General features: G+C 37.5%; 1 protein-coding gene across 2 annotated transcripts in view; it reads right to left on the reverse strand.

Annotated features, from left to right (window-relative positions):
* Positions 1-26,927, reverse strand: part of SPATA6 (spermatogenesis associated 6) — a 174,131-nt gene continuing 147,204 nt past the window's right edge. For both annotated transcript variants that reach the window (XM_012136817.5, XM_012136740.5), the window contains exon 13: positions 1-16,750. In XM_012136817.5, coding sequence (XP_011992207.2) covers positions 16,570-16,750 — 181 coding nt within the window. In that variant the 3' untranslated portion in view covers positions 1-16,569. The remainder of the gene's footprint in view (positions 16,751-26,927) is intronic.

The raw sequence follows: 26,927 nt of genomic DNA on the forward strand, positions 1-26,927 counted from the left end.
TGCTGAAAAAAGTTTTAATTAAAAATGGGTTTTTAGCCTTCAATGTGAATATACAATATGCTTCACAGATGGATTTTTATATTTAAATCTTATCCAAACCAAAAAGTAAGTGAGAAAAATAAAGCTTCTGAAAATGACACAAGAGGCTAAAATGTATGTAAACAATAGAGGATTCTGGTACAAACAAACAAGAAAGGCAGAACAATCCTTCTGTCACCCATTTTCTGCTTGCACATGGCATAAGCAGATCATATAACCCACCTTTGGTGCAGACACGTTTCTCCTTGGTTTAAATACATAACAGAAACACAGATTTGGGAAACAACCTAAGTGTGCAGCCACAGAGCAATGACTAAATTAACTCAGAGTATATCAGTGCATTATTAGATGGCCATTAAAATACATTTATGCATCACTTTAGAAAGATGAAGAAATGCGTACATGTTACCATTAAAATAGTAAGGTACAAAATTTGTTTGTAAAAACAAATGACTGTAGAAATGCAGAGGCTATTGCCAGTAAAATATACAAAATATTACAAGTTATCTCATTTTTACTTTCATATGAGTACTTTGTAAGTCTTCCAATTTTTATGTATCTTTTTAAAATCAGAAAAAACTAACATTTGAAAAATCCAATTAAAAATATTTCTAGAAATATTTTCCTAGAAAAACTGACGTAAAAACAATGACTCTAAGTTTGTCAGAAAATGTTCATATATTAATCTTTGATGTCTGACTTGTGGACCTTATCTATATGGTTCTGCTCTGGGTCCAAGACAGGAAGGAATTATCCCTAAGGTTCACTGGCTATGGGCAAACAATGAATGAAACACAGACATTTATCAGATGAAGACATGAAAATTATGCTCTCTGTGTACACAGGGCCAATGGCTATACTTTTCTACCTTTTCCTTGAAAGAAAACCCTAAGCCAAACAAAAAGTTATCTAAAGCTCTTCCCAATGCATTTAAACAGCTTGACTTTAAGCTAGAAAATCTCTGGCAATGATTTTAGTGTTTGAAAGTATCTTAACGCCAGGAATTACTCTTCTATACAAAATATTTATTTTTCAAAGTTCAGCTGGGGTTTGAGCTTTATGTGAGATCTTTAAGATGGATCAAAAGTAAATTCAGGAATAGCATTTCTTATGAGGTTCTCTGAAGGTTTCATTTCAAAGCCATATCTATTTATTGTCAATGCTCCTTCCCTATGTGAAACTCTAGCTCCAGGCAACCAATCAACTTGTGATCCACGAACACACTTCGCAAACACTTACTTCCACACTTCTATGCATTGTTCAATTTTTTTCCACTCCACAGTACTTTTCTCTTTTCCCACCTATTCTAATCGACTCATGCTGCAGACTGGACTCATGTCCCTCCTCTCTATTCACAGAGCCTTTTCAGTCAAGTGACTAGTTCTCTCCATGTTTTGAACCTTTACTACTCACTGACTCTTCAGCAATTATAGATTCTTATCTTACTAGATATTTAATACTTACTACAAGAATAAATTAAAAAGCAAAGATATCACTTTGCTGACAAAAGTCTATATAGTCAAAGCTATGGTTTTTCCAGTAGTCATATATGTATGTGAGAGTTGGACCATAAAGAAGACTGAGCAGTGAAGAACTAATGCCTTGGATTTATGGTGCTGGAGCAGACTCTTGAGAGTCACTTGGACTGCAAGGAGATCAAACCAGTCAAATGTAAAGGAAATCAACCCTGAATATTCATTGGAAGAACTGATGCTGAAGCTGACGTTCCAATTTTTTGAGCAACCTGATGTGAAGAGTCAATTCATTGGAGAAGACCCTGATGCTAGGAAAGACTGAAGGCAAAAGGAGAAGAGGGCAGAAGAGGATGAGATGGTTAGATAGCATCACCAACTCAATGGACATAAATCTGAGCAAACTTGGGAAGACAGTGAAGGACAGGGAAGCCTCGTGTGCTTCAGTCCATGGGATCAGACATGACTTAGCAACCGAATGATAACAAGAAGTATTTATGTCATCTGCTAAATTAGACTGAAAATTCAATGAGAACATTTAAGAAGTACTCTTTATATTATCCAAAGTGTTTCAACATGCAAATGTTCAATAAATATGCAGAAGGATGAACAAATGGCTGGAGAAACAAGACTACATAACTCTAGCCTTAGATCATAATATGACTCTGGGATGTCAAGTATATCCGCAAACGATACTATGAGAATCAAATGGTTTTACATGAGTCCTTAAAACTTTCAGGGGTCTGAGGACAGAATTCAAATTCTATAGTAAGGCATATGAAGAAGGACCTTGATATAATTTCAACATACTCCCATTTCACCATACACCCTTGTACTCTAACCACACAGAACTCCTGCCTGCAGTTCCCTGAAGATGCTGTGCCTATTTCATGTCCACACCTCTGATGCCTAGCCTCTCCTCTTCTGAGAAAATCATCCACTAAGACCAATACGAAAGACTGATTCCTTTGTGATGTCTTCCTTCACTCATTAAGGAAGTGGTTGCTTCCTCTTCCATACACTGACCCAAATATCACTCGCATATGTTTACAACATTTTACAACTCACTGAATGCATGTTTGAGAGGTCAGGATTCAGTTCAGTTCGGTTCAGTCACCCAGTCGTGTCTGACTCTTTGCAACCCCATGGACTGCAGCACACCAGCCCTCCCTGTCCATCACTAACTTACGGAGCTTACTCAAACTCATGTCCATTGAGTCGCTGAGGCCATCCAACCATCTCATCCTGTCATCCCCTTCTCCTCCCACCTTCAACCTTTCCCAGCATCAGGGTTTTTTCAAATGAGTCAGTTCTTTGCATCAGGTGGCCAAAGTATTGGAGTTTCAGCTTCATCATCAGTCCTTCCAATGAACATTCAGGACTGATTTCCTTTAGGATGGACTGGTTGGATCTCCTTGCCATCCAAGGGACTCTGAAGAGTCTTCTCCAACACCACAGTTCAAAAGCATCAATTCTTCGGTGCTCAGCTTTCTTTATAGTCCAACTCTCATATCCATGCATGACTACTGGAAAAACCATAGCCTTGGCTAGATGGACCTTTGCTGGCAAAGTAATGTCTCTGCTTTTGAATATGTCTAGGTTGGTCATAACTTTCAAAGAGTAAGCGTCTTTTTATTTCACGGCTACAGTCACCATCTGCAGTGACTTTGGAGGCCCCCAAAATAAAGTCTGTCACTGTTTCCATTGTTTCCCCATCTATTTGCCATGAAGTGATGGGACCAGATGCCATAATCTTAGTTTTCTGAGTGTTGAGCTTTAAGCCAACACTTTTTCACTCTCCTTTTTCACTTCTATCAAGAGGCTCATTAGTTCTTCACTTTCTGCCATAAGGGTGGTGTCATCTGCATATCTGAGCTTATTGATATTTCTCCCAGCAATCTTGATTCCAGCTTGTGCTTCATCCAGCCCAGTGTTTCTCATGATGTACTCTGCATATAAGTTAAATAAGCAGGGTGACAATATACAGCCTTGATGTACTCCTTTCCCAATTTGGAACCAGTCTGTTGTTCCATGTCCAGTTCTAACTGTTGCTTTCTGACCTGCATTCAGATTTCTCAAGAGGCAGGTCAGGTGGTCTGGGATTCCCATCTCTTTCAGAATTTTCCACAGTTTGTTGTGATCCACACTATCAAAGGCTTTGGCATAGTCAATAAAGCAGAAATAGATGTTTTCTGGAACTCTCTTGCTTTTCGATGACTCAGCGGATGTTGGCAATTTGATCTCTGGTTCCTCTGCCTTTTCTAAAACCAGCTTGAAGATCTGGAAGTTCACGATTCATGTATCGTTGAAGCCTGGCTTGGAGAATTTTGAGCATTACTTTACTAGCATGTGAGATGAGTGCAATTGTGTGGTAGTTTGAGCATTCTTTGGCATTGCCTTTCTTTGGGATTGGAATGAAAACTGACCTTTTCCAGTCCTGTGGCCACTGCTGAGTTTTCCAAATTTGTTGGCATATGTTTCACAGCATCATCTTTTAAGATTTGAAATAGCTCAACTGGAATTCCATCACTTCCACTAGCTTTGTCCATAGTGATGCTTCCTAAGGCCCACTTGACTACTTCACATTCGAGGATGTCTGGCTCTAGGTGAGTGATCACACCATCATGATTATCTGGGTCGTGAAGATCTTTTGTAGATTTCTTCTGTATATTCTTGCCACTTCTTCTTAGTATCTTCTGCCTCTGTTAGGTCCATACCATTTCTGTCCTTTATTGTGCCCATCTTTGCATGAAATGTTCCCTTGGTATCTCTAATTTTCTTGGAGAGATCTCTAGACTTTCCCATTCGATTGTTTTCCTCTATTTCTTTGCACTGATCACTAATGGAGGCTTTCTTATCTCTCCTTGCTATTCACTGGAACAATGCATTCAAATGAGTATATCTTTCCTTTTCTCCTTTGCTTCTCTTCTTTTCAGGGCTATTTGTAAGGCCTTCTCAGACAGCCATTTTGCTTTTTTGCATTTCTTTTTCTTGGGGATGCTCTTGCTCCCTGTCTCTTGTACAATGTTCTGAACCTCCGTCCATAGTTGTTCAGGAACTTTATCAGATTTAGTCCCTTAAATCTATTTCTCACTTCCACTGTATAATTGTTAGGGATTTGATTTAGATCATACCTGAATGGTCTAGTGGTTTCCCTACTTTCTTCAATTTAAGTCTGAATTTGGCAATAAGGAGTTCATGATCTGAAACCTGTGACCCCACAGGAGACTTGCCTATGGGTGTCTGGGATTCTCCACTGAAGGCATGGGTCAGTGGTGGCTTGTTGCATGGTTGGGGGCATGGATTGCAGCAGTACCTGCCTGGGATCTTTTGAGGGAGGTCATCATTATCTTCATTACCTCCACCATAGTTTGGCCCCAGATAAGTAGCAGGGAGGGAACACAGCTCCACTCATCAAAAGAAAACTGGCTTAAAGATTTACTGAGCATGGCCCTGCCCATAAGAACAAGACCCAGCATCCCCCTCAGTCAGTCTATCCCATCAGAAGCTTTCATAAGCCTCTGTGAAGGCTTATGAAGCAGGGCAAAGGCTAACAGATTTCAGCCAAGAGAATGCACTGGTCATAGCAAACACCCTCTGCCAACAACACGAGAAGACTCTACACATGGACATCACCAGATGGTCAACACCGAAATCAGATTGATTATATTCTTTGCAGCCAAAGATGGAGAAGCTCTATACAGTCAGCAAAAACAAGACTGGGAGCTGACTATCTCTCAGAGTTAGGATATATCTTATTTATTTTATATTTGTCCAATGCCACTCACAATATTTAGTCCGTAATAGGTAGGGACTAAACACCAACTAAACATCAAGCTTAGTTTGCTTACCTAAATGTTCGCGTGCATGCATGGGTGCTAAGTTGCTTCAGTTGTGCCTGACTCTTTGCGATCCCATAGACTATAGGCTCTTCTGTTCATGGGATTCTCCGGCAAAGCTACTGGTTGTCATTTCCTCCAAGAGATGTTCCCGAGCTAGGGTTTGAACCTGCATTTCTTATGTCTCCTACATTGGGAAGTGGATTCTTTACCATTAGTGCCCCAACTAAATGTTTGTTTGCTTAATGAATGCATAAATAAATGGATGAGCTTGCTAACTATTTAGATGATGGGAGGAAAAAGACCCGATATTTAAAAGTCAGCCATGGAAAACCCCAAAGGTATATCATTCACATGGAAATCAAGAGCCAGCCATTATCCTTCTTGGAGCTCAAGCTATTTTGTGCCTACAATACAAAAACATTCAGATAATGAAGAGGGTAACAAAATGACACATTTTTTAAAAAGGAGAAATTCAAATCAACTGGAAAAAGGCCTTCCTTCTTTTTAATAGAGAGGAATCCATGAAGAGGTGATAGCCTTATGGTTCAGCAACACCTAGGTAACTATCACAATCACCTAGAGAGACTCTTAAAATCTCTTAAAAACTCTTTAATAAGTTAAATTTATTGTATCAGGATCTCCAGAGATTGAGAGGAGGAAACTTTCTAACTGCTTCCTGAGTGACTCTCATCAGTCAGGCTTTGGAAATACTGAACTGGAACAGAATCCAACTTTACCAGCTTTAGTTCTGGATGCTTCATAATCACACGTTCAACTAATGAGTGGAATGTTAGGTATGTCTCAGATGCTCTTTGCATCCTATACAAGTTATTTTCAAATTATGACAATGTCCAATTATTTGGGGTAACTAGATCACTGAATTCTTTAAATGTTATGGAACTCTTTACTACTAACCCTTTCTAGTACAAGCTGGCTAGCTTAACTTCCGTTGCTCTTCAATGGACTGGTGGTGTGTTCATAAGTGGGAGAATTAGCCAACATGTAGGGCCTGGGTAGACAGAAGGAAAAACAAATGGCTGGAGATTGTCACAAACTTATTGAAGAGTCTGAATGATGAAAAACTAAGCCTTCTCCAAATATAGATGTGATCAATCAATGAGAACCAAGTATCACTTCTTAAAATCCAATATTAAAACCAATATTTAAGAGGAATATCAAGCAATAGCAGGAAAAGTTCAATAGGATATTTATGAGAAAATACTAATATTTGGCTTTATTTAAGTCCTTACTGAACCACTTATACACCCACTTATATCCTTACTGTGTGACCTGCAAGAGACACCTAACCCAAATTTGAGTTTTCTCATTTGTAAAACTGTAGATTATAACCCTGTCCTACCTAATTTATGAACATGTTATGCAGAAATACAACAAAGATAACTTATGTTAAAGTGCTTGAAAATGGTAATTGGTATACAAAACACAAGTTATTATTTATCATAGAAGTCTAGTGGAAATAGTTTTTCTAAGGTTTTAAATGTTTGGTGGATTAAATTCACTGAAGTAAAATGTTCTTTTTCTTCCATTTTCCCCACATAAACACTTGGAAATACTTACTAACACAAAAGCTGGCATCTTCTCTCTCATTTGGAGAAAACAATTACCCCCCTGGGTTTCCAGTGGAACTGAAATTAGTTTGACTGTTTTAGTTTAAGATTATCAACAAAAATATCTCCAAATTATGCAGTTTCTATGCCAAAACACATTCTTTATTCCATATAGCTGTAGGAATGTATAATAAGTGAACAACTGCTGGGCCACAAAGGAGAGTCAGGATAATGCAAAACATTTTTAACTTATTCCTGTTGAGTGGTAGATTCAAGTATATTCTTTTATTTAGCAACAGAATATTACTATAAACAGGATAAATAGGGGGCTATACTAAATAATTGTTTCAGAAAACATACATGTTATAGGTAAGTCCAGTAGATAATCTGTCAGCTGTGTAACAATAACAATAACTGTAGTAATCATATATTTATGCAGTCCTTACCACGTGCAAGGCATTGCTTTAAGCACTTTCTATATGTTAACTACTTTAATATTGATAATGATCCCATGGGATTGGTAATAGTATCTTCATTGTATAGATGAGAAAACTAGGCACAAAGAAATCAGATAACCTGTCAAAGCTCAGATAGTTATTAAGTGGCTGAAGTGGAATTGGAATCTAGAAGAGTGACTCCAGAGGCTGTGTATTTAATCACTAGGCTATTTTTCTGAACAATGAATAATTCATATACAGTAAGATGCAACAGCTAAAATATAATCATTTGTCAGCAATTTCCAAAAACAAACATATTTTTAAATTTATTTTATTTCTATCAAGTTATAAAGGAATTTTTTGAAATGACTATTTTTAAAATTTAAGACTTCTAAAGAATTACATAGCAAATCTGAGATGGGTCTACCGTTTTATGTGCATGTGTGTGTGTAGGTAAGTGCACATACCCACGTACACACACCTCCGTGACTAGTGTCAAGCAGCACAGTCTTCTGGAAAAGGTGACTACTCAATCACATTCATAACAAATTCTTAAGACTTAATAGGGATGTTCATCTGACTGAGATGATCCAGGGTTACTTCTGTTGAATGATGGAGATTTAACTCTAACTTCCAAATGGGGGTTTCCCTCATAGCTCAGTTGGTAAAGAATCTAGGTTCAGGAGTCCTGGGTTCAATCCCTGAGTTGGGAAGATCCCCTGTAGAAGGAAATGGCAACCCACTCCAGTATTCGTGCCTGGAGAATCCCATGGGCAGAGGAGCCTGGCAGGCTACTGTCCACGGGATCGCAAGAGTCAGACACCATAGCAACTAAACCACCACCACCAGATGGGTAGATAGGGTCACTGACTCAATGCACATGAATTTGAGCAAACTCTGGGAGGCAGTGGAGGACAGAGGCGCCTGGCATGCTGCAGTCCATGGGGTCACAGAGTCAGACGTGACTTAGTGACTGAACAACAATTTTAACTTCTACCTCTAACATCTCCCAGATAAAGGAATAGGGTTAATTTGCAAAACATAACTGTGCTAAATCCAAAATAAACAGAGGACAAAATAAACTTCCTAGTATCAAAACTGGTTAATAGGACAGGTGGAAAAGGCAATGGCACCCCACTCCAGTACTGTTGCCTGGAAAATCCAATGGACGGAGGAGCCTGGTGGCCTGCAGTCCATGGGGTCGCTAAGAGTAGGACATGACTAAGCGACTTCACTTTCACTTTTCACTTTCATGCATTGGAGAAGGAAATGGCAACCCACTTCAGTATTCTTGCCTGGAGAATCCCAGGGATGGGGGAGCCCGGTGGGCTGCCGTCTCTGGGGTCGCACAGAGTTGGACACGACTTAGCAGCAGCAGCAGCAATATGACAGGCCCTCAAACAAGTGAGAGAAGCCACATATAAAGTTCAAGTGGACAATATTCTCAAGGACTAGTCATGTGTTTAGTTTCACTTGTAAAATCTACATAAAAGCTCTACCAAAGTGCACAACATATACAAGGTTAATAGGATTCTAAAAAAAATAAATGATGCTAAGGTCTATGCTTGGGTGGATTTATATACAAAATAATGAAAGGGAAAGGGAAAGATGTCTACTTTAAGCATCTACTATTTTTTCGGTATAATACTAATCACTTTGCAACATTTACCTAATATATTCTTCATAGTAACCATTTTAGGTAGGTATCATTCCCATTTTGTAAAAAATAAAATTAAGGTCTAATGTCTCCAGATGGCACTACAGAATAGAATACAAGGCTAAGAGAGGCTCCGTGGCTTAGCTGGTTGAAGAGCCTGTCTAGTAAATAGGAGATCTTGGGTTCAAACCCCAGTGGGGCCTGCCGGTGTTCTATTTAGGCTCTGGGAGTTGGTGAAGGACAGGGAAGACTGGCGTGCTGAGATCCATGGGGTCACAGAGTCGGACACGACTAAGTGAATGAACTGAACTGAATATTGTACAACCTACATAAACTAAATAACTAGTAAACTTAAGAGCCATACTGAAAGAAACCTGATTTGGTCTTATGTCCTGAAATAATTTTGAAAATTTTTTACATTTATTCCCCTTTCTGTCCAATCAGATCCTCAAGGTCTATCAGAATACTATCTCTATACTGACTTGGAAGTATAGCTACTACAGTTATCCTTTATTGAGCACCATGCTTTGTATGAGGTGTTCCACATGCATTAACCAATTAAATGAACTCTACGAAAACAGCTTCCACTTCACAAATGAGAAAATAAGTTCAGAAAAGTTAAGCGGCACAGAGGTTACAAGAAAACACAGAGAACAAAATCTGAAATTTATTCAACTCTGCAACCAACAGTATTGTTATTATGCCAGATGGATTATTTTTAAAACTGTGAATTTCTTTTCCCAGATCACTTCCATAAAGTAATTAGGATAGTGTATACCATGTGTCAAAGAATGTCCACATTATGTTCCTACTTAATCCTAATACTTTTATGAGGAATGGAGGGTGATGTTTATTAATATCTCATTTCACAGGCTAAAAAAAGAGGTTCAGAAAGTTGTGAAGAAAGCACTTTTTCTATTATTCAGTGTTGTTGTCAATCTCCTAGAAACAGAAATGCATGTACATAAATCCTTCAACATTTTGTTTGCATGTATCACTAATTTTACTGAAAAACAAACACACACAATAAACTGCAGTGAAGAATGTGTTTCACTGATGAAAATAAGTCTCTAAGAGGATACACCTATTCTCAAATCTATTACATGTGTTCAAAGGCATTAAGTTTCCTCTCATTTTTGAACTGTATCATAAACTCAAAAGATTAAACTTTTAAAAACTTAAACTGCAACAGAAATGTAGTGATGCTTGTGACAGACTTAAAGTCTATTTTTTTCCTGATAATACTATAGGCACCTATGCTCTCTTGTTTAATATTTGCATGGAATACTATTTTTCCATTCCTCCACTTTTAGCCTATGTGTGTCATGTGTGTCCTTTAATATAAAGTGAGTCTCTTGTAGGGGTCTTGCTTTATTATCCATTCAGCCACACTATGTCTTTTGGAGAGTTTAATTCATTTACATTTAAGGCAGTCATTGATAGGAAAGGATTTACTTTTGCCATTTTGCTGTTTTCTGTTTTATATTTTGTCCCTCTATTCCTCTCTTGTGATCTTCCTTGGTGCCTTGTTGATTTTTTGTAGTAAGATTCTTTAATTCTTTTCTTTTTTAATTTTGTGTGTCTTCTTTACATGTTTGTGTGTGTGTGTGATTATCATGTGGCTGGTTAAAATGTCCACTACCCAAAGTGATATACAGATTCCCTATTATGCCCTTAGAAAAAAAAATCATAAAATCGTATAGAATCACCAAAGACTCAGAATAAACAAAGTGATCTTAAAAAAGAGCAAAAAAAGCTAGAGACATCATACTCCTGATTTCAAACTAAATTATAAACCCACGGCAATTAAAACAGTATGGTACTGGGATAAAGACAAGAAAAAGAGCAGTGGAATAGAACAGACAGCCCAGAAATAAAGTAACACACACAGAGTCAACTGATCTTTGAAAGGGAGTCAAGAATATACAAAGGGGAAAAACCAGTCTCTTCAACAAATGATTAGGAAAATTATATATCCACATGCAAAAAAACAAAAAAAGAAAGAAAGAAGAAATCAAACCCTTAACCTACATTATACATAAAAATCAAGTCAAAGTGGATTAAAGATTTAAACATAAGACCTAAAATTGTAAAACTCCTAATAGAAAATATAGGGGGAAATCTTGACATTGGTCTTGGCAGTGAGTTCTTAGATACGCCACCCAAAGCAAAAGCAATGAAAGTAAAAATAGACAAAGTGGAACCACTTCACATAAAACCACATAGAAAAGTTCTTCAGAGCAAAGGAAACAATCAGCAACAAAAAGACAATCAATGGGATGAGAGAAAATACTTGCAAACCTTATCATCTAGTACTTCTTTCACTGTAATAAGTAAATGTCAGTTTTCCCCCCTATGAACTTGGGTCAGGAACTAGGTTTTTGTTTATCTCTGGACATTAGACCTTCAATAACATTTGTTAAATGGATGAATACTCACAAGTTCTGGTTATCTAAGGATCTTCACATAATTAAACTCAAAGTATATCATTCAGAGATAAATAGTGGCTTCCCTGGTGGCTCAGACGGTAAAGTGTCTGCCTGCAATGCGGCAGACCTGGGTTTGATTCCTGGGTTGGGAAGATCCCCTGGAGAAGGAAATGGCAATCCACTTCAGCACTCTTGTCTGGAAAGTCCCATGGACAGAGGAGCCTGATAGGCTATAGTCTATGGGGTCGCAAAGAGTCAGACACGACTGAGCAATTTCATTTTCTTCACATAATTAAACTCAAAGTATATAATTCAGAGATAAATAATACCCTCATATCCCCAACAACAAAAAATTGAGTTTCTCTCCTACTTTTTCATTTCTGTAAATAAACTTCTAGCTAGTTAGATAATCTGGGATTGGGAAGACAATATCTTTCTTAATTTCTAAAAGGGTGTTCCTCAAACTAACTTTCTCCCACCAGGGCCTCAATAATAAGTAAAAAGCACAATTGCTTGGGGTCCACTACTCTCAAGGTGCTTGTTATGGTCACATACAAATTAGGACAAGAGCAACATAAGTTTTTTGTTTATTTTGATCTGACTTCAAAAATCCATTTTCAATTCTTGAGCTCTCCCAAGTTTTATACCTTTAACTGATTTCTGGACATTTTCCTCAATCCTGCTGCCACCCTCGTAAAAACTGATCAATACTGAGTATATTCCATCTTGGTTTCCTGTTCACAGAAGTCCTCCCCATCTTTCAGTGTCCAGCTAAAATGTTGCCTCATTTAATGCTGCTCCAAGCCTGTGGTTCTCTTTGTGGTCCATTTTAGCATTCATTATATCCCATCAAAGTTTTTGCAACCATGTACACAATCTCTAGTTACAGCATTTGGAGTTTTCTGAACAATCATTTTCTCTCCCATTTTCATGCTTTTACAAGTTCTGTTGCATTAAGCTAGCATGCTCTATGCTCATTCTTGCATTATTTTATCATAGAAGTTACCAAACCACTATAAATGTTGAAATATATTGTTTTCTTGTCTCTCTCAATAGATTCTTTGTGCTTATGGGAAGATACATTTAAAAATTTTATACTCTATATCTAACACAGTGCTCAATAAATATGTGATAAATGGGTGAATGAGTAAGTTCCTAAGATAAGATAAAAATAAACATAATAGTTGGAAAATGGTTGAGTCACTCTGGAAAGCAATTCTTCAAAATGTTAAACAAAGAGTTTCCATATGACCCAACAATTATACTCTTAGGTGTATATTCAAGGAAAATAAAAACATATATCCATCACAAATTTCATAAATGTTCATAGTACCAGCATTTTACATAATATCCCCAAAGTGAAAGCAATGAAAATGCCCACCAACTGAATGGATAAACAAAATATGATATATCCATACAATAGATTATTTTTTAGCAATAAAAAGAAATAAAGTACTGACACATGTTACAACAGGTATGAGTCCTGAAAACATTATGCTAGATGAAAGAAGCCAGACAAAAAATTCACATATTATATAATCTCATGTATATGAAATGTCTAAATGTCCAGAATAGGCATAGAAACAGAAAGCAGATTAGTAGTTGTGACAAGGGAAAAAAGGAATGAGGAGCAATTGCTAATGGATACAGGATTCTTTCTGGAGTGAAGAAATATTTTATAATTAGCTAGGGGTTACAGTTGCACAACTCTGCGACAATACTTTTAAAGGGTGAATTTTATAGCATATGAACTATCTCAAAAAAGCCATTATTAAGAAATGAGCACAATAATGAGAATTCTCTCTTTTAGGTCCAGATTTTTAATCAAGGGCTTAATCTTTGAAATCAGAATACAACTCTGTTGCCAAAAACTTCCTAATCTTCTACATTGATCAATTACACAATTATAAAAATGTTGGAACATTAAAAGATCATTCTAAATTAACCCCTTCCTCACCTTATAGGAAAGAAAACTGAGGTCTAAGAAGGATAGATGACTTAAACAAGGTTATATAACTAGTAGTGAAACCAGGGAAGACACACTCTAACGATTCAACTTTTTTCTTAGCTGAATTAACATTTTCCTTCCTGAAATTCCCAGGATATTTTTAATTTAAGAGAAAAAATACATTAAAAAGAAGGAGACAGACCTATTTATCTTTCATATTGTCTAATAACTATTACTAGATTGTAGGAAATATTAAAAAATGGGTTAAGAAAATAAACAATGGCATCTTTTTGCTTCTTTCAGTGAGAAAAGGCAACTATTAGTACTTAGAGGTTTTACTCTTGAAAGATAATACAACATAAGAATTCATCATAATAGTTAAGGAAAACAACAAAGACTACTCTTTCCTCTAGGGAATGGAAATAGACACTTAGGAGAGATGTTAACTATGTGGAAATTTACATCTGATCCTTCAGGGAGATGTCAAATTTAATTCAGAGGAAAATGTCTCTCAAGTATTTTCAAAAGTTCCCTTTTGAGACCCATTTTTTGGTGGCCTTTGTATGATAATGGCAAATATAGGTGCAAACTAATTTTTTTTTTTTGGTACTTACTCGGGAGATTTTATGATAGCAAATATTTTCTTTAAAGTTCATATTTGCTCTTTTTACCAAGAAGCCTAGGCTTCCCTTGTGGCTCAGCTGGTAAAGAATCTGCCCACAGTGCGGAAGACCTGGCTTCATTCCCTGGGTTGGGAAGATCCCCTGGAGAAGGGAAAGGCTACCCACAATCCAGTATTCTGGCCTGGAGAATTCCAGGGCCTATTTTGTCCATGGGGTCACAAAGAGTCGGACATGACTGAGTGACTTTCACCTCACTTCACTGATCTTCCCAGGTGGCGCTAGTGGTAAAGAACCTGCCTGCCAATGCAGTCGACAGGAGACTCAGGTCCACTCCCTGGGTCAGGAAGATCCCCTGGAGGAGGGCATGGCAACCCACTCCAGTATTCCTGCCTGGAGAATCCTATGCACAGAGAAGCCTGGTGGGCTGTAGTCCACAGGGTCTCAAGGAGTCAGACATGACTGAAGCTATGTAGCACACCAAGAAGCAACTTTTAAATGGGGGAATTTTTCATTTGTTCCCATCAAGGAGGAAAAGATATATCATTGATACATGATTTTTAGAAAAACCATCATTCAATGCTGACTTTCAAAAGCTTATACAAAAAATCATCAGACAACAACCAGAGGGTAGCTCAGTGATTGTGGAGTCCAGTATTTTCCTGACTGTCCACATGTGTCTGCAGATGGCATTTCAGAGGAAGTATCAGGAGTTGGGGGAGAGGAATGGGAGGGGAAAGATAACCATAAAAACAAACAGTGTTACATGCTCAATTTAGTTTAGGAAAGTCTGGGTTAATCAATAAATATTTAATGAGCACAAAGTATGTATCAGACTTTGTACTAGATGCTAGAGCAAAGCATGTTTATGCCAGGATTTCTTAGAGCCTCAAACATGCTAATGTTTTTACTAAGATGACCATATGTAGTTTGCCTGGACAATTTACCCCTGTTTTTCCAGCATCACTAGCACCCCTTTTTCATTCCTGTCATCTTACCCATGACTCTCTAAGTTTGAGTGGTACACAGATTTTTCCTAAACTTACATGACCAATGAAACACTTGTATATACATTCCTAAAGCCATCTCTTAGAACAGCAGTCTACAAACATGGTTCAGGAAATGCTGACCTACTCCGTTCTCTCCATTGATAACTGAGGAAACTAGGACCAGAGATCTGAAGCCTAGGATACCTGGCTCCTATCTCTGATGTGCTTTCCAATAGACTGCAGACTGCCACAGATAAAACAATCAACATGAAGCTGAAAAGTCTTATTATTAGATAACAGGTATTATGTACTTTCTCCAATTAAAAAAACAAATCGCCCAATTTACATACCAATTCCAACTTAAATAGAGTTCAACTCAAGTATTTTCTTTTAAGATCATAACTATAAAATTAACCAAAGATAGAATCAGTAAGAAAACATTATCTTGTAGTCAACTCTTGAAGTTTATAAGTCAAGTTTATCATTTCCTATTCTCTGCATTTCTTCTACTCTCTCTAATAAATATAAGGTAACCAATTTCTTTGTATCTTCAAAGCCTAACTGTCCTCAGATGTTGTGTGGAGCCAGGGTAGGGGGGAGGGGGGAAGAAGCTAATTTTATCAGCCAACAACTTTTGAGTACAAAGAGTTATGCTCTAGTATTTCCTCCCCTTTATGGTTCCCAGGTTTGTTGTTGTTGTTGTTTTAAAGTAAGGTTGCTACTTTCATGGGCTATTTGATACCTATGACTACTCTAAAGAGGTTAAATTACAATATAAATACCTTATTCTTTCTGAGTTTCTACAAGCTTTTTAACAAAGGCTATTTTCTGATTCTCGTTCCACCAAAAGTTTTGACTTTAGAAAAAAACAATGCAAAAAAAAAATCTGTCTTTAAAAATCAGTTATTCACATCTGGGGTCACATTTGGCCATTCCTATTTCTCACTAACTGTTAGGCATTTTAGGTAACTTAGCTAGCTCTTTTAGAGAAGAGGGAGTAAAGGATTATAGAAACTTTAAAAAGAAAGCTATATCTTAGGAGCTAAGACATATTAATAGCCTTTTCTTAGGGAGCAAACAGCAGAAAATACTAGTTAAAATAGAGTTTAAACTTCTGGGAAATTCATCTCTGTATATTTTTTTTGCCCATGACCAAGAAACGAGAGTTAATAATAAAAATAATCTTAGTCAGACAAGATAACCAGTCAAGCAAATGGAAAGAAAATTACAAGGTGATGAAGGCAGAAGAGCATTTTTAGAGAGAATATGTTCTTGGATTTGTAGCTGGTGACATGAGAGAGATGTGACAGGACAGCCTTCTCATAATCAGAATGGAGGTTTTGACTGTGTTGCAGAACTGTGGGAATACAGCACTCTCTACTGTGATTGGAAAAAGAAGGCTTGCCCATGATCCTTTATCATTTGAAATAAACTTATTCAAGTCTAACTACTGTGCTCAGTTAGAACCACCTGATTAAAAAAAATAAAAGAATACAGGTATTGATCACATCAAACGTTTTCATTGAGAAGTTGACAAGGACACTCATACAGTTTTATCGCGGCTGATCTCAGAAGCTTTCCTGTGTATGAGAAACAGAACTACAGGCCTTTTTGTATAAGTTCCTGTATATCTTGTCCATGCTGTTCTCAAAGATGGGTCGGTGGGATTTTCCTTTATAAGAGGCTGCCCTGTTGGACCAGTATTCACCATCATCCAAATGGAGAGTGCCACGTGGCCGTTGAAATGAGCTATAGAAAAGGATATAAAAGATTAAAACAATAATGAAACAAAATGAGAGGTGGGATATGTAAATTAAATATTTACTAAGTACCTTATAGGCTTGATAACACTTTTTTATTTGTTAGAAATGAAATACTGACTTTTTAAAAGGCTACGTTTATTTTTTAAACAAATAATGAACCCACTTCAATAAATCAAGTACTTATTATAGATAAGACCTCTCAGGCATGTTAGATGTGCCATGTAAAACTCTATGTCCTTGCTATTAAATGTTACAAACATTTAATTCATCTATTTGGAATCTCAATCCACAGAAAACAAACAATTTCTTCCCTGACTTATCAGTCTCATGATTTTACAGTACTTGTGAATTGTGAAACAGGAACTCTTGAAGCTGGATATCTGTGAAAAGAATTTGCTATTTCACCTGGAGTCAATCTGCCACATGAACACAATAAAAGTGGTCATGAAAAAAGGCACAAAGTGCCTGTGTTATCATCCTCAGAGCCTGACACAGTGTCGATGAGGATGTAAAATAATGAGAACTCTTATATACTTTGCAAAACCATTTGGCATGACTCAGTAAGGTTACATACACAACTCTAGCCAACCCCCTGGCTCCTAAGGATCCCGGAAAAATTCTTGCATGTGTGTACCAGAAGATATGTGCCAACATGTTCATAATCACACACCTCATAATAGAACTAAGAACAGCAAGCAATCTAAATATCCATTTATGTTAGAACAAAAAATTGAGCTGTGGTGAGTGCATACAGTGGTATAATATGCAGCAGGGAAAATTAAAGATCTACGGCTACATGCATCAACATAAATGAAACTGAAAAATCAATTCAGTGGAAAAAAGAAAACTTCAAACAATAAACAGTTAAAATTACATTTATGTAGAATAGTTTAAAACAAGGAAAATTAAATAATTCATTGCTTAAGGGTAGATACATGTGTGGTGTAACTATAAAGAAAAAAGAGAAGGGTTATCAGAAAAATAACAGTAGCAGTTATTTCTATGGAAAGAGGTGCAACTTGTTAGGGGCATGAGGTTATGTTCTACTTCTTAAGTTGGATGATAAGTAAATGGGAACTCCTTTTATTGCTGTTGCTATTTAGGACATACAAGTCTTAAGTATATACTTCTGTTACAGTTGACATATTTTATAATAGCATTAAAAAAATTGTGTTAAGAGGTGTCTCTATCTCCTGATGGCTTTGCTAAAATGGGATTCTACCTCATATATTCCAGCAATCTTACTAGATTCTATCAAACTTTCTTTACACCTGGTACCACCTCTTTCACACTGGAAAATTTTGAAAATGATAACACGATTAACCTTACTTTTACTCTGTCCATTCAGTTTCAGAGAGGTAATTAATACAATTTCTAATAATGTTAGTATAATCTTTAAAATATTTCAAAAGGCCTTAGCCAAGTCTCAGATGCTATTGCTTTTATATAGTTTCCACCTTTCTTTCATTAGCTTTGCTTCAGAAATGGTCTAACCAAATGAATACAAGTTCTTTCATACAGTTTCTCACAATCCAAACTCCTGCCTGAAAACAGTCACTCAAAACAGTTTTTTGGACATTTTGAGTCAAATGATAAAGGAATCACATACATTTCTGCATATGCTCTGTACCTCTGCAAATATTCTACAAGTCTAAGGCCCCACATTTGCCTCTGTTCCCTCATACTACTTTCAGTTCAGTTCAGTTGCTCAGTTGTGTCTGACTCTTTGCAACCCCATGGACTGCAGCATGCCAGGCTTCCCTGTCCATCACCAACTCCCGGAGCTTGCTCAAACTCATGTCCATCAAGTTGGTGATGCCATCTAACCATCTCATCCTCTGTTGGTCCCTTCTGCTCCTGCCTTCAATCTTTTCCAAGGAGTCAGTTCTTAGCATCAGGGGCCCAAAGTATTGGTTTCAGCTTTAGCATCTGTCCTTCCAATGAATATTCAGGACAGATTTCCTTTAGGATTGACTGGTTTGATCTTCTTGCAGTCCAAGGGACTCTTTAAGACTCTTCTTCAACACCACAGTTCAAAAGCATCAATTCTTCAGCACTCAGCCTTCTTAATGGTCCAACTCTCACATCCTTACATGACTACTGAAACAACCACAGCTTTGACTAGCTGGACCTTTGTCGGCAAAGTAATGTCTCTGCTTTTCAATACGTTGTCTAGGTTTGTCATAGCTTTTCTTCCAAGGAGCGAGCTTCTTTTAATTTCATGGCAGCAGTCACCATCTGCAGTGATTTTGGAGTCCAAGAAAATAAAGTCTCTCACTGTTTCCATTGTTTCCCCATCTATTTGCTGTGAAGTGATGGGACCAGATGCCATGATCTTAGTTTTCTGAATGTTGAGTTTTCAGCCAGCTTTTTCACTCTCCTCTTTCACTTTCATCAAGAGGCTCTTTAGTTGCTGTTCGCTTTCTGCCATAAGGGTGGGGTCATCTGCATATCTGAGGTTACTGATATTTCTCCAGGCAATCTTGATTCCAGCTTGTGCTTCATCCAGCCTGGCATTTCACATGATGTATTCCACATAGAAGTTAAACAAGCAGAGTAACAATATACAGCCTTGACGTACTCTTTTCCCAATTTGGAACCATTGTTCCTTGTCCAGTTCTAAATGCTGCTTTTCTTGACCTGCATACAGATTCCTCAGGAGGCAGGGAAGGTGGTCTGGTATTCCCATCTCTTTAAGAATTGTCCACTTTGGAAAGCCCTCATAATACTTTAGGAGTCCCCATATGTTGTCTTTTGTTCATTTGATTGTATTTGCTTTATTTGTTGCTGTGTTTTGTTTTACATCAAGTCATGCACTAATTAATATTCACAAAGCACAGATCTGTACTTTATCTCCCTGTTGTCCATAGTCATCAACTTTACTACATAATAATGTCCTTTTCTGAACTCTGTATTTTGCCAGGCTAGTTCTACCACAATAAACCTACTCAACATAAATTTGAATTTCTATTAAGCCACTACCCAAATCTCAGAAAAGTAAGCAATAGTAGGGATGTTAACTTTGAAAATCATTGTGTAGGTTTTTCTGATATTGTAAATCAAATTCCAATCTCTATTATAAATTATTATATTTAATGCCATCAGGCATAGATTTGCTACTGCTTTGGTATTATTAGACAATACATTTTTTTTCATATCACAAAGCTGCTTTAAAATATCAATGCCATCTCAATGGCTTGCAACGAATAAATAAAGTCCAGTAACCTTTTTAGAAGCAACTGTGAACTTGGAAAGTTTCTGTAAAAAAAGAGCTGAAGTGGTCAAAATAGACATCCTAATGCTTTAAAAATCTTGCAGGTTCGATGCATGATACTGGATGCTTGGGGCTGGTGCACTGAGATGATCCAGAGGGATGGTACGGGGAGGGAGGAGGGAGGGGGGTTCAGGATGGGGAACACGTGTATACCTGTGGTGGATTCATGCTGATGTATGGCAAAACCAATACAATATTGTAAAGTAATTAACCTCTAATTAAAATAAGTAAATTTATATTTTTTAAAAAAAGAAAAGAAAAAAAAATCTTGCAGATTTTGACATGGAGATATTTTTTTTTTAATTGTAAAACTCTCACTTTAGTAGACAGTATTGTGGTTGTCTGGAAAGAATTGGGAATTGGCTCATCCTGTAAGTCTGAATTGCAAAACAGAGAAGTTTGCAAAACAGGTCCTAATACAGTCCATGGATAGGTGCAAACAAAGAACAGCAGAATCCTAAAAGCAACATTTACTTCTAGACATAGAAACGCTGACTATCTAACTAATAGATTGTGAACATATTGAGTCAATTCTAATTTTCCATTACTGAGAACATTAATAAGCTTAAAATGGGTAAGCAACAGTAAAACACCTTATTATAGTAATAGGCTTTTAAAGACCATACTTCTGTATTTTACCTAGAGTATCTCCAGCATTCATTCATTCAAAGCACTCAAAGTTCCTGCTCTACAAAACATGGCATCAGTGCTATGTAACATAAAATGGTTATCTTCAAAGCAGGATAAAATTGCTATTTTATTATATGCAGCATAGATATATATTTTTAGCAGTTTTCTCTTGCTACTTCAATACGGAGCTCTCTATTTAATTATGACAATGCTATAAAGAAAAAAAACACACACAAAAAAGAAAAGAGACTAGGATAATATCTGCAAACTAAGCGCTTTCAAAATTTAAATGCTGTTAAGATATAAATTATAAATTTTTAAAGCCTTGCCTATATTTAGAGAAGAGAAAGGTCTTAGACAGCTTAACATGTCCTAGGACACAAAGGGCATGACTAGGTTTTATACTCAGAAAAGGAGAAACTCACTTGAAACCCTGACAGTGTTTTCTAAAGACCAAGTACATACTACTTTACACACAGTATTCAGATAACATATCTATAAAGTGACATACATGAAAAAAAGGTCAGAGGGTAAGATATATGGCACACAAATGACATATATTAAGAGGTGGTGGCAAGAATACACAAAAGAACTATAAAAAAAGATCTTCATGACCCAGACAATCACTATGGTATGATCACTCACCTAGAGCCAGACATCCTGGAATACTAAGTCAAGTGGGCCTTAGGAAGCATCACTATGAACAAAGCTCATGGAGGTGATGGAAATCCAGTTGAACTATTTCAAAATGCTGTTAAAGTGTTGCACTCAATAGGTCAGCAATTTTGGAAAACTCAGCAGTGGCCACAGGACTGGAAAAGGTAGGTTTTCATTCCAATCCCAAAGAAAGGCAATGCCAAAGAATGTTCCAGTTGTTCTATGACACAACTGCACTCATCTCACATGCTAGCAAAATAATGCTCAAAATTCTCCAAGCCAGGCTTCAGCAGTATGTGAATCAAGAACTTCCAGATGTTCAAGCTAGATTTAGGAAAGGGAGAGGAACCAGAGATCAAATCGCAAATATCTGCTGGGTCATCGAAAAAGCAAGAGAGTTCCAGAAAAACATCCATTTCTGCTTTATTGACTAAGCCAAAGCCTTTGACTGTGTGGATTACAACAAACTGTGGAAAATTCTTCAAGAGATGGGAATACCAGACCATCTTACCTGCCTCCTGAGAAATCTGTATGCAGGTCAAGAAGCAACAGTTAGAACTGGACATGGAGCAGTGGACTGGTTACAAATTGCGAAAGGAGTATATCAAGGCTGTATATTGCCACCCTGATTATTTAATTTATATGCAGAGTACATCATGTGAAACACTGGGCTAGATGAAGCACAAGCTGGAATCAAGATTGCCTAGAGAAATAGCAATAACCTCAGATATACAGATGACACCACCCTTATGGCAGAAAGCGAACAGCAACTAAAGAGCCTCTTGATGAAAGTGAAAGAGGAGAGTGAAAAAGCTGGCTGAAAACTCAATATTCAGAAAACTAAGATCATGACATCTGATTCCATTATTTCATGACAAATAGATGAGGAAATGATGTAAACAGTGAGACACTTTATTTTCTTGGACTCCAAAGTCACTGCAGATGGTGACTGCTGCCATGAAATTAAAAGATGCTTGCTCCTTGGAAGAAAAGCTATAACCAACCTAAATAGCATATTAAAAAGCAGAGACATTACTTTATTGACAAAGATCCATGCAGTCAAAGTTATGGTTTTTTCCAATAGTCATGTATGGAGGTGAGAGTTGGACCATAAAGAACGCTGAGAGCCAAAGTTTTGGTGCTTTTAAACTGTGGTGTTGAAGAAGAGTCTTGAGAGTCCCTTGGACTGCAAGGAGATCAAACCAGTCAATTCTAAAGGAAATCTGTCCTGAATATTCATTGGAAGGACTGATGTTGAAGCTGAAACCTGTTGTGAAGAACAGACTCATTGGAAAAGAACCTGATGCTGGGCAAGACTGAAGACAGGAGAAGGGGATGACAGAGGATGAGATGGTTGGATGGCATCACCGACTCAATGGACATGAGTTTGAGCAAGCTCCAGCAATTGGTGATGGACAGGGAAGCCTGGCATGCTGCTGTCCAGGGGGTCACAAAGAGTCAGACACAAATGAGTAACTGAACTAAATATACTGGATGGATGGATGATGGATGTATGGATAGATGTAAGTAAGGAATGGATGTATGGATAGATGTAAGTAAGGAATGTAGGAAGGAAAGATTCAAAATCCTGGAGATCAGGATAGATGATAGGGAGAGGCTTTAATATGAGGTAGTAAAATCGTGAAAGCTTTTGCATCTTTAAAGATACAACAGAAAATAAAATGTCATACAATATCATTAAAGCCATCAAGAGACTTCTGGTTCAAGATGCCGGAATAGAAAGACATGTGCTCATCTTCTCCTGTAAGAGCACCAAAATCACAACTATATTGAACAACCATCCACAGGAAGACCCTGGAACCTACCAAAACAGATACCCCATGTCCAAAGGCAAAGAAGAAGCTGCACTGAGACGGAGAGGCACAATTACAATAAAATCAAGTTCCATACCCACTGGGTGGGGGACTCACAAACTGGAGACCGACAGTACCAAAGAAGTTCTCCCACTGCTGTGAATGTTTGGAATCCCACATCAGGCTTCCCAGTCTGGGCACTTGACAAAGGGACTGGGAATCCCCAGGGAATCCGACCTTGAAGGCCAGAGGGATCTGATTATAAGACTGTATGCAAGACAGGGAAAGAGACACAGATGTGTATAACGGACTTTTGGACTCAGAGGGAGAGGGAGAGGGTGGGATGGTTTGGGAGAATGACATTCTAACATGTATACTATCATGTGAATTGAATCGCCAGTCTATGTCTGACGCAGGATGCAGCATGCTTGGGGCTGGTGCATGGGGATGACCCAGGGGGATGTTGTGGGGAGGGAGGTGGGAGGGGGGTTCATGTTTGGGAATGCATGTAAGAATTAAAAGATTTTAAAATTAAAAAAATAAAAAACAAAAAAAAAAAAAAAAAAAAAAAGACTTCTACAGGGCTGGGGGAAACAGAGACTCCAGTCTTGGAGGGCACAAACAAAACCTTGTGTGCACCAAGACTCAGAGGAAAGGAGCAGTGATTCTGTAGGAAACTGAACCAAAACTACCTGCTAGTGTTGGAGGGTCTCCTGTGGGGGTGTGGGTCAGCAGGGGCCCACCACAGGGATGGGGGGACTGGTAGCAGCTGTCTGGGAAAGCCCCATTTTGGAAGTCACCCTTAACTCCCAGGGATGGGTCACCTCAGGCCAAAAAGCTGCCAGGGAGGGAGCAAACCCTTCCCATCAGCAGATAATCAGATCAAAGATTTACTGAGCAAGGCCCTACCCACCAGGGCAAGACCCAGTTTTTCCCACTACAGTCCTTCTCATCAAGAAGCTTACACAAGCCTCTTAGCCTCTGTCATCAGAGAGCAGACAGAAGAAGCAAGAACCACAATCCCACAGGGAGTAAAACAAAACAATGTTACAGAAAGTTAATCAGTATGAAAAAGCAGAAAGTTACATCCCAGATGAAGCAACAAGATAAAATCCCAGAAAAACAAATGAAGTGGAGATAGGCAACCTTTCAGATAAAGAATTCAGAATAATGATAGTGAATATGATTCAGGGTCTTGGAAAAAGAATGGAGGTAAAGACAGAGATGATGCAAGAAATGTCTACCACAGACCTACAAGAACTAAAGCACAAACCAGAGATGAACAGTACATTAGAAGGAATCCATAGCAGAATAACTGAAGCATGGATAAATGACCTGACCGACAGAATGGTGGAAACCACTGCCACGAACAGAATATAGTAAAAAGGATGAAAATAAAAGAAGACAGCCTAAAAGACCTCTAGAACAACATTATCACATGAACATTCACATTATAGGGATCCCAGGAGGACAAGAGAGAGAAAGGACCTGAGAAAATATTTGAAGACATAATAGCTGAAAACTTCCCTAACATGGAAAAGGAAATAATCAACCAAGTCTTAGAAGTACACAGAGTTCCAGGCAGGATAAACCCAAGGAGGAATACATGGAGACACGTAACAATCAAACTGACAAAAATTAAAGACAGAGATAAAATATTAAAGCAACAGGGGAAAAACAACAAAAAAACATACAAGGGAACTCCGATCAGGCTGATTTCTCAACAGAAACTTTACAAGACAGAAGGGAACAGCATGACATATTTAAAGTGATGAAAGGGAAGAATGTACAACCAAGAATACTCTACTCAGCAAGACTCTCCTTCAGATTTGATGGAGAAATCAAAAGTTTTACAGACAAGCAAAAGTTAAGAGAATTGCACCACCAAACCAGCTTTACAACAAATGCTAAAGGAACTCTCAGCAGAAAACAAGAGAAGGAAAAGCCCTACCTAAAGAAAATAAGCTCCAAACAATTAAGAAAACAGTAATAGGATTACCTTAAGGTAAGATGTAATTACTTTAAATGTAAATGGATTAAATGCACCCAAAAGACACAGATTGGCTGAGCAGACAAAAACATGTGCATGTATGGAAGTGTATGCACTTCCACTTACATTACTCTACTTGACCCCCTAAATTGTATGCAGTTATTTTATATTGTTAGGTTAATCATGTTCCCATTATGACTTGCAACTGTAAGTATCTTTTATTTTGTGTCTGGCTATTGATTGTGAAAACTGATAAACATCTTTCACTATTGTGATTATGTAACTATTACACACTTAATACTACTGTATCATGATTGGTCAACAGAAAAATTATAGAATTCTATATCATGAAAACTACCATTTAATAGAAAAACCTGTAATCACTTTTTAAAATCCATACACATATTAGAATTGCCTTGGAATTTTTTGGAAAAAAAAAAAGACATCAAGATTTCTTGATAAATTATAGCAGTAGTTCTCAAACTTTAACACACATCAGAGTCATCTGAAGGGCTTTATTACAACTCAGATTTTTGAGCTTCACACCCAGAATAACTAACTGAATATATCTGAGGTGGGGTCCAAGAATTTGGATTTCTAACAATTTATGATTGTTAGATCATAAATTGGGTATTTATGATACAACTCATCTAGGAACTACAGTAAATTATTGGCTTTTCTATAGAAATGTGAAACTTTAGGGAAAAAATTAGATGTTGCTTAACTTCTTTTACTATTCACATAAACTATATAGTAAACATTAATAGAAGTTTATTCAAATGAATTTACTCAAGGCTGGTTACTTACAGGTCACTTACTTTCCTTTCTTGGATGTGTAGAAATGAGCCACTGATAAGAAATAAGATCTGATAGTTTTCATCATCATAAATTCCACTGTTGATTCCTTATCTAGAGACGTTATTAAATATCACAACCATAAAATGTGTTTTCTTAAGTAATGTCTTAAAGCTTCAACAAATGCAATTGATCATTATTAATAAAGGGCTTAATTTTAATATCTGAACTTAAAGAAAAAAAACTGAGCTCCTAGTGCACACATCAGAGTCCTTGATACACAGACAAAAACAAAGGTAGGCAAAACATCGGTGCCTATGCTTAACACGAGGAGGCAAGACAGACACAGAACAAAACAATCATGAGATAAATACTGCCAACTGAAAATATATATGTGAGAGGAAACGGTAGGATAAAGGAAAAAACGACAGTCTAAGGAGATCCAACCAGTCCATCCTAAAGGAACTCAGTCCTGGGTGTTCACTGGAAGGACTGATGTTGAAGCTGAAACTCCAATACTTTGGCCACCTGATGCAAAGAGCTGACTCATTTGAAAAGACCCTGATGTTGGGAAAGATTGAAGGTAGGAGGAGAAGGGGATGACAGAGGATGAGATGGTTAGATGGCATCACCGACTCAATGGATATGGGTTTGGGTAAACTCCGGGAGTTCGTGATGGACAGGGAGGCCTGGCATGCTTCGGTTCATGGAGTCGCAAAGAGTCAGACACGACTGAGCAACTGAACTGAACTGAACTGCTGAGGTCATAAAAGGTATCTCAGAAGATGGAATAACTTGAGCTTAGTCTTAAAGAATGGATAGACATTCACTAGATAAACAAGATGGCATTGGTTATTCTCTATATCATAGTATAACAGAACCAAGACACAAATTATCTGAAACATCATAATATACCAGGTCACATAAAATCCAAAGAATTCAAATCAGAATTAAGCAACATTTTTCTCACTTAAAACGGAAAGTTTATTCTTGTTCAAGGGAC

The sequence above is a fragment of the Ovis aries genome, chromosome 1, assembly GCF_016772045.2.
Source record: "Ovis aries strain OAR_USU_Benz2616 breed Rambouillet chromosome 1, ARS-UI_Ramb_v3.0, whole genome shotgun sequence".
Classification (NCBI taxonomy): Eukaryota; Metazoa; Chordata; class Mammalia; order Artiodactyla; family Bovidae; genus Ovis; species Ovis aries.